Source organism: Hoplias malabaricus, chromosome Y (genome assembly GCF_029633855.1).
Source record: "Hoplias malabaricus isolate fHopMal1 chromosome Y, fHopMal1.hap1, whole genome shotgun sequence".
In the NCBI taxonomy this organism is placed as follows: domain Eukaryota; kingdom Metazoa; phylum Chordata; class Actinopteri; order Characiformes; family Erythrinidae; genus Hoplias; species Hoplias malabaricus.
The window spans coordinates 75,021,829-75,039,839 of NC_089820.1; the positions used below are offsets into that span (position 1 = coordinate 75,021,829).

General features: G+C 39.0%; 1 protein-coding gene across 1 annotated transcript; it reads right to left on the reverse strand.

The window, feature by feature from the left end:
- Positions 1-604: 604 nt before the first annotated feature.
- Positions 605-14,627, reverse strand: LOC136677982 (guanine nucleotide-binding protein subunit beta-4). Its single transcript, XM_066655714.1, has 10 exons — positions 14,454-14,627; positions 12,079-12,188; positions 10,503-10,541; positions 9,430-9,536; positions 8,891-8,954; positions 8,249-8,411; positions 8,059-8,125; positions 7,633-7,834; positions 6,815-7,031; positions 605-6,564 (listed from the first exon to the last, which is right to left on the reverse strand). Exons 2-10 carry the CDS (start codon positions 12,133-12,135, stop codon positions 6,458-6,460), a joined length of 1,023 nt encoding a protein of 340 aa, XP_066511811.1. The 5' UTR covers positions 12,136-12,188; positions 14,454-14,627; the 3' UTR covers positions 605-6,457.
- Between the last annotated feature and the right edge of the window lie 3,384 nt (positions 14,628-18,011).

Here is an 18,011-nt window from a genome sequence, read left to right on the forward strand (position 1 = left end):
CCTCACAGGGTAACACACACACACACACACTCACACATTCACACACCAACTCCTCACAGACAGTCACCCGGAGCGGACTCGAACCCACAACCTCCAGGCCCCTGGAGCTGTGTGACTGCGACACTATTAATGAATATAATTATTATTACTACTACTACTAATTGAGGATCATAGATGTTTACACTGGTGTTTACCCTCTGAGGAGTTTATTTATTCCTTTGTGGTTTTCCTCAGATTTGCACTTAAATACTACATTTATAAAATTAGAATCCTATGGATTTTTATCTAAACAGTGGAATATGCTGTTACTGTTGATACTGTTGTCCCTGGTGAATAACTGCCCTCTAACGGTGGACAGTGGAACACCTGTCTTTCTAATATAAGCTCTGTTCCTAGGTGTGAAGGTCAGCCTTTCCTTCACAACAGGGGGCTCTTTTAACTGTCACAAGACCCCACAAGTGATTTTATCCAGGCTAATATGACTCTATTTAAATTGAAATCTGCAGAGGCATATAGTCTTAAGCACAAAATATGTCCCTCTTTAGATAAATGGACCTCAACAACACTTTATATGCACAAGTCCAACGCTGAGCTTTGATGAAAAGCTTTTTATTGGTTATGAGAACACACAGCAACAAGTATCACTCAGCCACTGTACAAATACAAATAAAAATCTGGTGTTTAAAAAAACAAAACTAAATAAAGGATTCATAAAAAGCGTCCACTGTGAATAATAATCATTGTGTTTTTTGTTTTTTTGTTGTTTTTTTTCCTCTGGACTTACAGAAAATAATACAAAATCCGCTCCTGATGATAAAAAGTTAAGGTAATCAACACGAATAAGTGAGAATTAAGAACAATATGTTTTACTGACATTTTTTCCTCACAATCTGTGATTAATCTGGACAGGGAAAGAGAGGCAGTGATATATAAAAAAATGAAAATACTAATAAAAAAAAAAACGTAAAACAATGAACACCTTTAATGTTTAATTGGATTATTCAGCACGGTCAAATGGATGCTTGAGTAATTGGTGTAATACAGTGATAGTTATGATGATGATGATGATGACTTGGCTGTGTAGTACAGGCACATTAAAAAGGCATTTCTACGCCTTTGCAGTCACATGTACACTCTAAAAACATCTGGTGAAATCACCTTCAGTCTATTTGTTATATGCAATATTTCTCATTCCTGATTATTGATCTTTTTCACATATTTTGTAATTATTTTATATATTTATAACATTGTCTTTAAATGAAAATTACTTTCCAATATCGAGACCGTCTCAATAAAGTCATCGTAATCGTCTAGAAAACCTTAAATAATCTAATAATGAGAAAGATCAGAAACATATATCAACTAGATCTTGAGTTGATTTCACTTTCTAGATCGTTTTCCGGAGTGTATGTTCTCAGTGATGAAGTACAGGAATGCAGTAATGCCTGGAGCTGGTCCCCAGCTTGACGAGTGCACTTCGGTTATTTCTGTGCTGTTCACTGGTATTTTAGTCACGTATGAAACATAGAACTGGTGTCAGACAAACGGTCCATAGTCTTACACTAAGGGTGTAAAATTACAACTGATAAACTGTTAAGTATGTGGTTTTATTTACCTTAAAATTACAACTGCAAATTCTCAAGTAATAACAAAAAATAAACAAACAAACAAAACCCACGTTCAGGACCAATTACCAAAACTAATAGTGATTATTGGGTGTGGGGCATTGCAGGGTCCAAGGTGTGGCCAGTTTTTCAAAATGGGCTCAATTTGATTTCTTTTTAAATGTGTATTTTTCAAGTATTTAAGTTACAAAGATTAATGTAAGGTATTGTTTTAACATACACCTTACACATTCCTATATTGTACACTGTGTTGGTTTTAGTGTCTGCTCTAGGGAGTATTTCACAAAACATAACTTAACAAGTTGGACTGTCCAAGAATCTTTTTCAGCTCTTCTCTTATTGGACAAGCCTGATTTTGGGCTCAGATTATCTGGCTAACCAGAATAACCCAGCTTTTAAACAAATGACCCGTCTCGTTACATTTGTGTGTTTCGTATGTTTTGAAAAATCAACCGATTTGAACAGAATTGTGATTCACAGATCAGACTCCACGAATCGTTTTCTAAAAAACAGTGGTATAATCCATTTCAGAGATTAGATTTTACACCCCCAGCATGTGCCACTGCAAATAAACAGCGGCAAAACTAAACTTCAAATCGAAACTGCAGCTGTGTGAGAGCTCTGCAGAACGATTCCGGTGATGAAGAGATCGATGGCAGCAGGGCAGAGACGTGAAGAGCTTTACCTCACACGAACTTTCATTTCTGACAGCGAGCTTGGGGCGGGGGCTTCTCAGTTTCATCTAAATTTCTATGTTGATGAAACTGCAGGTTACAAGCAGAGCTTCATCCAGTTTGGCAACATTTAACAACAACTAATCCAGAAGAGCAGAGCCAATCCTCACTTCTTTTAACAATACTCGAGGGGGAAAGCTTTGGAATAAGCCAAATTGGTCAAGAATTGTTGTCAATTAAAAAGTAGGCCAACAAATCTTACAGAATAAAGAAGCTGAAGCGGTTAAAAGATTTAACTTACAGTAAGAAACTGAGCCTGCCTTTCTTACATTTTGCCAGTGTTTCCATTTTAAAGGCTTCACATTGTTCAGTAACATGTTGGTTTGAAAGCTTAATTCATCTGTACAACACTCTATTCCAAATATGTTTAATGGTGACAGCCCTTTTACTGCTGTGGTACTCTGGCACAAAAAGAATAATCAAGTGCAACAAAAGGTTGCTTCACTGAGACAAAGACTTTTCACCCTACAACACGTATTTCCCCCCGCGGAGGCATTAGAGGAAGTGAGGAATTAGGCCTAAGCAATACTATTCGGGCTTAAATTCTCGGGATTTCTAATCTTTCACAGTTGTTTCAAAGCTGAACTTCCCTGTTTGCCCTGACTGAGATAGGATCTCCAATGTACTTTATGGATTAAAAAGTAGCTATTTTCCAAATATCTAAAGGAGAAAGCTGATTTTTCTGACATTCTGGCTGAAGAAGCCTTGCTAGAACACGGTTATCCATAGGATAAGTTCCAGGAAGCTCGCCAAAGTATCCATAGGATAGTCATTAGCTTTCTCCTTATTCCTCATTAATTTTCAGATGATTTTGGAAATTGTGTTTAATTCCATTAGCCTGCATTTGCTCAACAGAATACATTCATATCATACTATATACAGTTTTGTTGCTATACTGAAGGAAAAACAAATGTACTGCTAAAAACATCATGTTAAATGTGGGAAGTCACAATTAACATCTTTTGGCAATTCAGAAGCATCGCTAGACACAATAAGTGGGCAAATTTATGCCATACTTTATGGTATTGTGTAAGTGAAGGAAACAGAACATATGGCAAATGGACGAAGCCAGGCCAAAGTACAGTACAATGCAGGAAATAAAACAAAAAAAGAACTCCACTCACAACAGAGTACTAAAACTGAGAGAGATATATAAAAAAAACAAATCACTGGGAACTCTAAGGTCTGGGAACTCTTAAACATCAGACACTTCAGCAACCCGAAAAATTAAAATAAAATATCTAAAGCTGAATTGAGAAGTAGAGCATTTCATTCACAGAGGGAAAAAAATTAGAAAAACCATGTTAATCAGGTTATAATAGACTCATAACAATAGCCTTCATTCCTCTAGTTCATTCATACCCACTGGCACAATATGAAGGTGATTACTGACTTTCAAGTGAACTATGACAGTTAAGGCTTGCGCTCTTCTCGAGTTTGACACAGGAAGTTGTCCCTGTGCCGTTTTATAAACACACACATCTCACATTTGTGGAAAATTACACACAGTGAAGCTTGTGGTCACATACAAAGAAAAAAAAAAGACACATGAGTTTAAGACTCGGCTGTATCACCCTTAAGTAGAAGCGGTGTGTTTATGTGCAGCTACGCATTCATAAACATCTGCTGATTTGTGCTGTTTTAAAGAAATATTCCGGTATTTATTGAACTGTTCTGCCACACCTGTAGCATATGGTCTTCCCAATCTCTTCCTATTATAAGGATTTAGGGTCAACAGGATTTCTGGCTTTCAAAAAAAAAAAAAAAAAAACACGACAGAAAATGTCTTGGAATCAACCAGGTATTGTCTCTGTTCTTGTCATACCTCACCCCACAAACTAAAATGGTAATCCAGGTGAACTGAATCCAATTTCTGCATTTAATAAATGTCTATGTATTGACAATATCAGATTCAGACATAAAAATAGCAGATACCGGTATTGGCTCATGTAGCCATCATTAAAGTACGCATTTTCCCAAAAATATTTTGATACACGTCAACGGGCAGCTTAGAAAATGTCAGCAAATGTTTAAACAAGACGTGTTTTTTTAAAGTTTGGAAAACACCGGAATATACCTTTAAGGTGTGTGGTGTCAAGTACAGTACACACTGCCAGAGTCAAGATGGCAGAGAGCAAGGCCTCTTATGTAGCACATCCTGGTTAGCGCGGTATGAGGTCAGTCTGCCAAATGAATATCCTACCCATAGGCCGTGGTAGGTTTATTTCAAACTGGACCAATGTAGAGTTATACAGAGAGTACCACAGTTCCTTCAACAAAACTGACAGAAGCCAAATACGCTTCCAAAACTACTTCTGTCCATCCAACTGGATGGCGTCCAGACAAATTTGCTCAAAACAATACTGCATGATGGCTTGAGGACAGCAAATACAAACTGGTACAATGGCAGCTACTGGGGCCGCTTTTTGACAGAGCAGGAGGCACCATGGCTGACTATTAATGCCCTAAACACACTCAAGCCTGGATCACAAGGGACGGTGTCACTGAGGCTCTGTGCACCCCTCCAGTGCTCCTTCAGCTGAACTGGGGTTCTCTCACAAAGCTGGGCTTCTCAGTACACCAGGTTTAAAGTGAAGACAGTGAGGAATGTTCATTTCATGACTGACTTTCGTCAAAAGAAAAGTCTGCTTTCCAGTACAATCAGCTGCTTCTGTAACATAACTCACTACCACAGACAATCAGATCCCTAACAAACGAAAAAAAGACACTGACTCAAAGAAGCCAATGCCAAGATGATTCAGCACCTGCCCATTGAATTATATTACAGGTCTTAACTGGACTTGGTTTTCTTACTATCTACAGGGAAAGGAGTTGAAGAGATTGTCAGTGGTAATCAACCATGTCTGCAGTAACAGCAGATGTGGGCTGGAATGCTACTTTAAAGGGGAGATTCAAAAATCTTAATAATTCAATGGTTAAAGTCACAGTGGTTTGTTGTGAAATGCTGTACTAGGGAAACCTGGCATCAGATGTAATCACAGCAGTGTTGTCTAAATGGCTCTAATAAAATACATAACATAAAGGAACTGTGTGGAATGGCTATGAATACACTGATTTTGTTCTGGAGATGAGGTTTTGGCTCAACAAACCAGTTTTTATTTTCCCTTAAAGGCAGTGGTACATGCATGGCATTGTAAAGCAAAATAAAACCTAAACTAATATAGTAGTATTTTTACAATATTTATTAAAAGCGCTGAAGTGTAGGTTCGCTGGTGGTTGTTTTGATAGTAAATAAAATGCTATACTGACTATATTTGCAACATCATAATTCCTGATTCCTAGGCAATAGCACTGTACAGCAATGAGACATTTTAAATTCGCTGCAATGCACAACTATCCCTTTCACATCAAACCACTCAAATGACTTTATTTACATCTCCGCAACTGAATTATGCAACAATTTGGGAGGGGGAAAAAGACAGAACTCCCGAGTATTGCGAGGTCATCTCGCAATACTTCAACAACACTGTTTCATTAACCTGGCCAGTGCAGGCTGATTTTGGCACCTACACTGGAGAGTGCGTCAGTTTTTTTTTATATGTTGGAGAAACCCTAACCGTTGGCAGTGCCCTGGTGTGTGCAGCAGAACTACATTGTGATTGCAACTGTTAAAAAAAAAATCCCTAATCAAGGAAACACAATGACAACTGACACACCCACCACGAGAATCCGCACATCAACATCCAAACACTGTCAGAAGTGCATACATTTCACATAAAAGCACATAGAATAGCAAATATCGTATATACACAACACAGTCTATCCCCCATGTTCTTTAGGTTATGAGGCCGTGTACACAGACAGACGGATAGACAGATAGATAGAAACCGAGAGAAAGAGATAAGAGAGGGTCCTCATAGTTGGGCCTCGTCCTCTGCAGCTGACTCAAGGCTGGAGGGGAGGTGGGGGGCAGGCTCTAGTAAGAGAAGAAGAAAACCAGGTCACCTGGAAAAGAGAGGGAGGGAGGGAGGGAGGAAGAAGAGAAGGAGGAGTAGGGTTTCCTCTGTGGCAGCAGGACGCTACAGTGACTGATTGGACAGAGTGGGCCGTCACTCTCCGGAGTCCCTTCCAATCAGGTCAGTTCCATATCCTGAGGAAGCTGTCCCACGAGCCCGTGGCCACTGCCATGCCGTCGTTGGTCACACCTAAACAGCTGACCCTGTTATCGTGCCCAGCCAAGACACCTGTGAGTAAGAAAATATAAAAATCAGTGATCTAATATGAATGATCATAGCTGATCAATGTGTATTTGTATCAGTAACAGCTGTTCTAATTCAAACCTGTTAGAGCTACTTTACCCCGACTAGTCTAATTATACCACTGTCATATTGGGGCCATAAGCAGACATCATTCAAAATGCCGTAAATGTATTCCAAACAAATCCAAAATATTTTTTTTGCATTAGACATATTAGTGTATGTTATTGTCACAAACCTGCTCGTTCTCCCTTCAGCGTGTCCCACACATTGCAGTTGAAGTCGTCATAGCCAGCCAGCAGCAGACGGCCACTCTTGGAGAAGGCCACAGAGGTGATGCCGCAGATGATGTTGTCGTGCGAGTACATCATCAGCTCCTGGTCAGCACGCAGGTCAAACAAGCGACATGTGGCATCGTCTGATCCGGTCGTGAATGCATTTCCATTAGGGAAGAACTGAAAAGGCCAGACAGATGGAGAAAACACTAAAGATCTGTGTGTTACAAGCAAGTGGCAATAAAGTTCATTAACCCTCACAGTCAGGGTGTGATGGAACTTGAGCTTCAACAGTTGTATTAGCATGAGCTAAAACTTGAGGGAGTGACTAGTGGGTGAGTGTTAAAATCCTAAGCACACGCATCTACAGCTGTCACAACCATGACATTCTAGTTTGTGATTAGTTATCATGTAAACATGATTTTCATGTTCACTGAATACAGTTGTTTAAGTACCCAAACCCAATGCAGACACATGCTTAATCTTTCCCAATAGACAACATATCCCAAGCTCAAAAACACTACACTGCTCTAAAACGGTTACAGCAGCAGGCCATAAGACAAAACCTCTCTCCATAAATGCTCTATTTGACAGATTTAAGTCATTAATATAAGTGCTCGCAAATCACATTATATAAGTCGTTTAAACAAAATTGAGAACGCTAACAACTGTGGAAAAACTTCCATGGTCTCTAATTTAACTGAAATGTAACGTGTAAGTGACCTCTAAATTACTCTAAATTACACTCAATGCCATTAACGGCTCTTCACCCCACACTCACACAGACAGCGTTGATGTCAGAGACATGTCCGGTGAAGGACTGTCTGCACATGCCATCTCTGATGTCCCACAGTTTGGAAGTGGCGTCACAGGCCCCAGAGACAAAGGTCCTGGAATCGGGGCTGAGAGAAAGGCTCATCACATCTCCACTGTGGCCTGTGAAGATAGTTGCCTGCTGACCCGTCTCTATGTCCCACAGGGCACTGAGACAGAAGAGAGAGAGACGTGATGAATAACTGGAACACTAATTCAAAATGTTCAGTTTGCTTTTTGAAATGCACAGAACCAGGGAAAGATCTACATTCATTACTCAAGATTATTTAAAAAAAAAGGCTCTTGATTTTTATTATTACCACATTCTGGGATGCGAGAAACTGTTGTGAGATATTATAGATGAGAAAGTTGTTATGCTACATTCTTCACTCACCAAGTGGTGTCTCCAGAGCTGGTGACTATCTGGCTATCATCCAAGAAACGACAGCATGACAAATAACCTTATTGGAAGAAAGATACATCAGGATGATGTATTTCAGCTACGACAGGGCAATAGCTTCCAAGTTATACACCACAACAGTGTTTCCAGAACACAATCCTCTCACAGATCTGGGTGTGTTTACCTGTGTGCCCTGGCAGTTCTCTTGTGACCCTGACATTGCCCTCACGGGTTTTAAGACTGTAGATGGAGCAGATGTTGTCCAGGCCTCCGCAGGCCACATAGTTTCCAGAAGGAGCATAGGCACAGGTCATCACCCAGGACGAGCGCAATGGAATGGCATGGATCTGGAAACAGAATCAAAAGAGGGAGAGGGGGGAGGAAGGAGGAGAAGGGAGAGAGAAGAAAAAAAAAAAAACAAAAAAAAAACAACATGATGGATGTTACGACATGTAAAAATACTGAAATGAATGAAGAAATTGTGTCTTCTAATACACAGCATCATTGACCACATATACTACTAAAACAGAACTGGTCAAATTACATTACAATAACTTTAAATGTATTAGGGATTTTTACTTCCTGTATGGTGTGTAAAATGAGGGAAAAGTAATGGCTACAATCACACCACAACCTGCATTATCCTAAGGACTTGTTTAAAGAATTGAATATAGCTAAACTGTCCTTCTAGAACTCATACGTTTCTAGCCGTTACAACTGACTGTCATTAACATGATGATCATATTGTTTGAAGTAGATGGGCGAACACTACGATAGATGCTGGGCTCTCTTTATAGAGGAAGTGTTCAGTGTACAATACACTCACCTTGTTTGTTGTGTAGCTGTCCCAGATAATGAGTTTGCCATCTTGTGAGGCACTAACTAGCAGCCTGAAAAACAAAACAAAAGGCAGGTCAAGCTTAAACCAGACAGACAATTAACTAAATGCTGATTTAAATACAGCACCCACTGAGCAGCATGTATGTTTCGCTGACATTTAAAAACACTAAACAAATTTTTCTCCCCACAATCACATCATCTATAAACAGACTTTTTCCAACAGAACAATTACTTGTCCCCACCATTCAAGAATAAGGAAGGGATGCAATAAGTGAAACAGAGAGAATAGCTGATGGTGGAGAGGGTGGGAGAAGGGGAGGGAAAAAAAGAGGAAAGAGGGAGACGGGGAGCAGGAGGCAGGCAGCATAATCTCAGGACACCATTGAGTTGTGAGCGGGCTGCTGTATTATTCATTGAGTGTACACTGACAGACCTGCAGGGTTTCTCTGAGGGAACCCACCCATCCTCCCACTCTCCTCCAAACCTTCTGTTTGTCCCTCCATTTCCCTCGTTCTTTCTACTGACCTGGAATCTGTGGCCCAGTGCATGGCGTAGATTTTGGCTAAATGGCCTCGGAGGGTTCGTCTCGTCCTCATCTGGATCCTCCCCACCGAATCCAGCCCAGCTGTGATCTAAACAGACCAGAAAAAAGAGGAAAATGTTAGATACATTAAAAAAAGAGTCTTTGTAAATAACCACATATCACACATGGTATGCAAAGGAATTAATGAATAACCTAGGTGGAGCTGTGATTTTGACATTTTGGAAAGTACTGGAAGTGCCTGATTCTAAAGATAATATTCTAGTAAGATTGATATATTTAACAAGTCTCAGAAGTCAGATGTTACCAACATGTTGGTAACACAGCACATAAAATATCATTATATGAAACTTATGCCTACCTCATTACAGAAACATTTCAATGAATATTACAGCTATATTTTGACAGAAAGCAAATTCAATATCTATTTAAATATATCACAATATGTAATTACTTTCTATAAACTTAGAACTCGAATCCTGAATGCAGTGTACCCAACCACAAACCATGTGTTATTAGATTATAATTCCCCACTTAAACTTCCTAAAACAATGTTGAATAATGTAAAAAATAACTAAAAATCACAGCTCGTCAAGATTAAAATAGCACTTGTCAAATTGAGATTTTAATACAACAATAATTAATCACTGAGCCTTAGGCAACATTATTATTTATATTATTATTATTATAGTTTTATTTTCAGATATGCAGCAAAGATGTAGCAAATTGCTGAATGGGACACACCCTCATAAAGACACAATGGTTGTCAAAAATGGTAGGGAGGGAGGAAAAAAAAAATCATTATCAAATTATAAAATTCACCAAAGCAGCAGGGCATGAGATGATGTTTAAAGTTTGATGGAGACCATGGCATGCAGGAGGGTGTTTAATATTTCAGAGCACTTAAGAGCATGTTGGGCATGTGGGTTAGCTGCAGAGTTGCATGTCTGAGCCGGGCTCGCAGAGCAGACAAGTGGGAATCTCCATGGACCAAACACATGACAAGATGGGCAGGGTCAGCACAGAGAAAAACCTACAGATGAGATGATTTTCTTACCTGGGACAAGCTGGAGTCACTGCATGCTTTTCTGGCATCCTGCAATTAAGAATACATTTACATTTATAGCATTTGGCGCACGATCCATAGAGACTGCAGTTTTAATTTTATTACAGATGTACCCAAATGTGGTGTTAGTCGCCCTGCCCAAGGACTTTTATGGATGTAGCATGGCATTCCTGTCCAAGCTGGGAATGAAACCAGTCTGTTTTGTGAAAAATAGTGTTTTAGAATAAAAAGCACCCTCAGCATATGTTTGTGGAGAAGTGGACCTTTGGTTTCTGGAGTGATGGAGCTCTAACCAATAATTCTAAGATGAGTTAGAGGGCATTTTGCAAATCAGAACTGATCATCCAACATCAGCTGTAGAAGACCTTACTAATGCTCTCATAGCTGAATGCAACTAAATTGACACAGCAATGTTCCTTAGAAGAAACAAGCTATCGACAACAATTTCTGAAGAAACACTGGATAAATGAATGCCCACATACTCTTGACAATACAGTGTATCTTTTTACAACCTTCCAGCCCATCACTCTGACCCAGCAGTGTTACTTTCAACAACACCAAGACATGGACAAACTAGGTCAGGATCTAGGCTGTCATGTCAAAGAAGTTATAATTGACTGTGTGGTACAATATGAGCTATTTTACAAAGCTGTGTTGCTCAAGCTGGATGAACCTAAAACCAATATTAAGCACTGTAGGAATAATACTTAATTTCTTCATTTAAAGATCACACTCCAAAGCTTTTTAAGTTCTACTATATCCACTGCTTGGTACGGCATACAGTTAGTTACAACAGACATCAAATTTTAGGTTTTACTAGGCATGTAAAAAAATAAATAAATAAATGGCATATACTTCTAAAAGAAGCCAATCAGAAGGACTTGTCCATTGCCCTCTACTACAAGGGAGATTCACATGAACAGTTTATCTGTTCTTTTACCAAGTTCTGGGAAACAAACTGAAATTATTGACCATGGTAATAAAATGTTTGGTGCAAATCAAGGCTGAATAATTTGGGGGCTGTATGTAATTGTGATTTTATAGATCAATATTATGACTGTGATTTAAATTGTGATTAACTCCTAACAAATCCAAATCCAGGTCCATTGTTCCAGTGAAGGAAACCAACACAACCACTTTATGTAGCTTAAGACTTAAATGCGGATCACATTTTACCAGACAGTGTAGTTGTGATGTCATAGCACACAGCGTTTCTGATAGGTTCAAGTCATCACAAGCTCTGTTTTATCGAGATTAAATGCTCTACTTAAAACTTTCAGGCTAAAATTAAAATTGCAGCTGTTTCGATCTGAAAATTCTTCAGTTTTCCTACAGCTACAACAGAAAGAAAGAAGTCTGAACACTGACAAAATATTCTTTAGAGTTATGCTGCAGAGAAATCACCCTGGAACTTTATCTTTAAGGAAACTGCATGTATGTATACGTACATGTATGTGAAGCTTTGGAATTGGTTTTGAATTGGACGGACAGAAAGGGCATGTTCAGAAGGTTCAGATTAAGGGACAGTAGAATTATGCATGTGTAGGTGTTCGGAAGGTTTTCTTACTCTGATTTGGTTGCGGAGCTGCTCGGCCTCCTGCCGTAACTGCTCCAACTCACTCATGATCCTCCGCTAAGGGCTGTACTCCTCTTCTCACTGTGAAGTAACACAGAGGCCTGCAAGGGCAAACAAACAAACAAATAAATACCTACCTTACATGAATATTCCAATGTATTTCAGCTTAATCTAGTTTACAGTCAGCTACCAAGAACAATAATCAAAACTCATTACACTGCACCTACAGAAGTCAATGGGCAGGTTTAGTAGCAACTCATTCAGGTTCTGATTCAGAGGAGATTCAGGTTTAAAGTGCCGGAGCATACTTTAGAATACTTTAAAGCTTAATTTGAGAAAATATTACATGAGAAAGTATGCAATAATTTTCATCAGGCTGAAAAGACTATTTCAACCAAAACTGTGTCAGCAGACAATTCACCCACACTGGAGAAGTAGAGCAGTGCCAAGTCAGGCCGGCCTCTGTGCTCTTTTGTTCGAGTGTGGGGCAGCACTGCTTGGCACCGCCTCACCGAAGTTGTCAGAACCTCCCAAAAATAATCCAGGGCCAAGGGCACCAATCCAGATTTATCTTTACCCAATGATAGTGTTTACTACATAGTCATTATAATTATATGTTATAGTTATTGTAAGAAACGATGCCATATACACCTTTCAAAGTTCATTTTGGTGCCATTGCTGCTTCTAGAACCAGAGCGTAATTAAATTACTCCTTAAATTAGTTCATCTCTGCAAACACTACATTAAACAATCATTATATAATCACTGTAGTTTTATGTGGCCTATTTCCAAATGCACCACCCTTGTTTTGCTAGGGTTTAGGTTTTGTCTGCTGAGGGTATTGTCAGTATCAAGCTGTTTACAAACCACAAAAACAAAAATATATTGATCACATTTAATACAGATTAAAGCCAGAGTAGGGTACATGTTGTTCTTCATCCAGGCCCTGACAACGCTGATAAAAGTTTGTATCACAATATTTTCCAAAGATATTAGGCTATGTCATGGGATATTCACTTTTGTGCACCACACTTTCGCTTTTACTACTAGTAGTAATAAATATATGACATGACAAATAGGCACAAAGGTGTAGCTGTGCTAATTTAAATATTACAAAAAGCAGTGATTTTTTTTAAATGAATAATGTCCACCTTGACAATAAATTAGGTACAAAATGACTTTTTGTTTAAAATTTATTTTTGGGGTGCATTATTTGTAACTATACATTGTCAACAGTTCTTAGCCAGGTCATCTGAGGTAAAAGAAGATTTTTATCTCTGTGACCCCATGTTTTTCTGGATAAATGAAAAGGCTGAATACTGCCCACTTCTGTGTGTTTATACTGGTGTATATTGGTACAGACGATACTTTGGTATCGTACTGAGCACAAAGACAGTGTTTCTGGTCACCTGCCACCTATTTGCTTTGCTCAATATGGGATTCCCCAACCAAAAATCTGTGCCTTTCAGCCACTGGGAGGAAGGCAGTAACAGTGAGTGTGCAATGTGTTCAGTTCTGTACAAGTTTCTAAGGAACCACAATGCTGCAATGTCTCAAAAACAGGAAGAGAGCTGCTCCCAACCCTCGCAAACCATTTTATGAGAGGAAAACAGTAAAGTATACTGACTTCAAATCTAGGGCAGATTTAAAATATGTCGAAAACATAATAATAAAAAAACAGGATAAATTGTTATTATTATTTTTTTGGTATACGAAATTTGACATCACAAATAAAATGTCAAAAAAATGGGCCGCCCAGGCTTAACTCAGAAAAGGCAAAAGGGATTGATTCTAAATTTCCCTTTAATCCAAGAGTAAAATAAAAGCAGGCTTTTTAATCTAAATCTTAATCTGACAATATCTGCAAATCAGTGTGATAATCCCACAATCTGACCGACAGCAACTCGGCAGAAGCTAATAGGAATTGGAGAATGGACAGGGTAAAGGACATAAAAACATGATTTAGATAGTGTTTACACCATTTACACATACAGGCAGCATTTTATAGTCTTTTATGAAAATTCAAATATAGTTAGCTAAAGATAATCTGCCGCCTGTTTTTTGTGACTCAAATAAACACTGCTGTTATACAGATGTTTTCCTTTGGCTGCTAACGTTAACGTTATATTAGAAAGCAGCTAAGCAGACGGATTAACACCGTAAACCACATGTTGCACGGCTTAGAAACAGCAGAAATAAGCCCCAATTGGAGTAAAACAATAATCTGAAGCAGACAGACCTGTCATTGACGTAAACAACGAAGAGAAAAAACATCAAACATCGTAAAAGAGTCCGTTCAACAGCAACTCTCACCCCACCGCCGCTAAGCTAATCGCTAAAGGCTTACAGGGAAAGAGATACCTTACCTAAAATCCAGAAATAACAACGAAAAAACTCCGTTTAGCTTCTTGGACTCATACTACATCTAAAACTGCGACTTTGGACATTTTCTCCCGATCTTCAATGCTGAAAATACTGTGTTTGAAGGCGCCAAATTGGACGAGATTTCTAACCAAATTCACACCACACCCATACCGATATTGAGAGCATGGCAACAATTGGGCAAAGAGGGGTGTTCCAAAATATTTACTCAATTTCAGACGTAATATTCTCGTTGTTTTTGAGATATAACAAATCAGGATGTTATTTACTAATATTTGATTTCGTTTCGTGTCGAGTTCAATTAACTTGTATGACCAAATCTTTGTTTTCCCTAACTACATTGATAGTTGGCAGCCCCCTTTGGAAGAATGGTCTAGTCCACCAGCTTCCTCAATTATCAAAAATGACTGGAGTCACACACACAGCTGAAGTGTGGCCCAAACAAAAAGGCGAAAAACAGCATTCATTGTGCTTTTTTCAGAGAAAATGATAAGATAATAGGTTTGCAAATACTTAGTATTTGCTTTAAAAGGCCGTAAAAGTAAAAACAAGCCTGGAATTTTCTGCTAAATAAGGCCAGCTTTCTAAAATACACAACATTTTCAATAGAGAACCATCTTTAATGTGATTTAAGTCAGTGGGTATAGAAGAAAGGGAGGGAAATGGCACCTTCCATTTTCTTTCTTCTGACTTGCTAAGCTCCAAACCAAGCCACAGAAATGTATAAAAGTTACAGTACTGTTTTTAGGGTTTGTGTGGGTTTAAAACTCTGCTCGTTGCCAAAGCCACATCCCTTGGGTCGGTGCCTTGTTATTGGCACTAATGTGGCATATTTGGAGTTACTATGATTTTCTATGAAGAATCCACACATTTTAGTCAACTGTCTGTGGAAGAGGGACAAAAATAGCCCTCCATTTTCTTCTATTGTTATTCTCCTAACCATGTGTAGCCGGCCACACAGACAGGTTTCTGGCAGTTTTTGGGGTTTATGTGGGTTTTAAGTGGACCTTTCAAGGTGGTTCCCAGGGCCACATCCCTTGGGTGTGTGCCTTTTTGCCACATTTGTGACATTTTTTTGTTTCAATTTCAGTTTCAAAACTGGCTTTTACAGTTTAAGACTTACAGTGAACCCCAGTTGTGTATAAATCAAATTAAACCGACATTAAAAAAATGAATAAATAAATACAAATTTACACAATATCATCAAAGCTTTCTAAGAATCACCAGCACTATAGAGGCATTATTGGTATGCAAAGGGTTAAAGCCATCCACCAAAGCCGTAAAGCAAAGATACATCAAAGCATATTCTCATTAAAGTATAAAGAGAAATTAAGAGAAATCAAATGAGGAGAGGAAGAAAAGGAAATATATAAATGATATCTGTCAGTCTCACCTAAAGATGCTCCTGGTGTATGGTGGTCCCCAAAGTTAGCAGGTGATGGAGCTGTAGTAGAAGTCTCCCTCCCACCGGAGTGTGTTTTCCAGTGTGGATCAGAGTGCTGTCACTGTGGAGGACTTACTTAGCTGTCATCACGTCTACGGCAGGCTACAGTTAGCCTAGGTGGAGGGGTGGAGGGCTGCAAGAGCTTAAAGGGACAGAGCCATAATAATAGGACACAGTGTTAACCTATATTGTCAGATCCTCCACCACATCCTGTGTAATATATATAGAAATATCTGTTCCATCACTCCTCCTTTAGATGAATGGATTTTGATTGTCATCTTTGAATATAAGCTCTTTATACATAAACAATGTACTGAGATTACACTTATATTATTTCCTTTCCCGTCAAAACAGCCTTTATTTTATTCATTTTTTTCAGTTTAGTTCAAATATTACCAAGAAATAACAACCATGTAAATAACTTAAAGCATTCATCTTTGAAAGAGAAGAGAAAATAAAGACCACTCTTGCTTCAGACTAGAACAAAAATCCATAGTAGAGAAGACTATGGGTCTGAAAGGATGATGAGCTGTCAATAAGCGCTTACTGAGAAAAAGAAACAAATGAAATAGACACAAAAGAAGGCAACAGGAGCTGTACATGATCTACAAATAATGGACTGCCCCCAGTGCCCAGACATCAGCATCACTGAAAGTGTTTGGGATTGCTAGCCATGTAAGCAGCAGGAAATCCAACCACCTTCCTAGATTGTTCTTGTGGAAAACATTTCTGCAGCTGTTTTTATGGAAACTGAAAGCAAGTTTAAAGAGAATAGAAGCTATGATAAAAACAATGTTTGGGCAATGTGAAGTATTACTTTGAAAACAAAGAGTTAAACTGAATTGAAATGTGTTCTGTAAAGTTTAATAGTAAAAGTAGTACAATAACTATTCTGATTACCGTCACTGATTATTTTTTATTATGAATATTGACTTTTCTTGCTGAATGTAATAGTACATTATTTCAAAATTTCTCCATTGTTCAGTGGTTGCAATATAAACAAAGTCCTTTAGAGTGGTTGATGTGAAATGGTTTACTAAAGAGAAATTTTCAAACTCAGGTTCCTTTACGGTCACGGTGATGGGAGCACGGTGGTGCTGCGGGTAGTGTGACTGCCACACAGTTGCAGGGCCTCTGGGTCCTGGGTTCAAACCTGCATAGGGTCACTGTCTGTGAGTAGTGTGGTGTGTTCTCTGTGTCTGATGGGTTTCCAATCTGTGCTCCGCTTTCCTCCCACAGTCCAAACATACATTGGAAGGCACACATTGAGTGTGTGAAATTGGTGAGAGTGACTGAGTGAGTAACTGGTTAAGTGTGTAGTTCCTTGCGATAAACTGGCCCCATCCAGGTGCCAAGTGATTCCGAGTAGGCTCCTGACCCAGTGTGACCCTGATCAGCATGAACAGTTAGAGATGAAAAATGAATGACAAACTGAATGAATGGGGGAGATTGGATCCAGTGGTGGTGACATCCATGAACAATCACATATTTACAAGCATCATTCTGCACTATAAATTGTGCCATACTGGGCCTAAGAACAACACTGAGGTGGCAGAGGGTACAGTAAGGACTAAAGAGAATACAGTTACATAAGAAGTACCCTGAGTTCCTGAGTATCCGAGAGTGGAAATGATAAACCATGAAATCCGAGGAAGCTGAGAGACCTCACATCCTCCCTGTTTCCTAAACCCTTCCAAAAATCCATATGCTAATTTAAGCCCTTCTCCTCTCCAGTCATATGGCTTTCGTTTCAGAGGTGAGACATCTACAGTTTCACCTGAGGTCAAACAGACCCAAAAGTGCACGCATTTGAATAAGTCAGAGCTAACGTCCAGGAAAAAACTAATGTAATTTAAATATTGGGATTTGATACCGTCTCCTCAGTCAAGCCCTGATTTCCTTTCATTGTCATCTTACATCTGAGCTTATGTAAACAAACTGGTCGTTTGTGTTCTCCTCCAAGCATGTTAAGGCATGGTGATGTGAGATGTATTAGAAACCTAAAAAAATGTTATAGGACACATGAACCAGTTTATTGACACCAACTGATCCAACATTTCCTCTGAATTGAAGTATGATCCAAGAACTTCCCACCCCC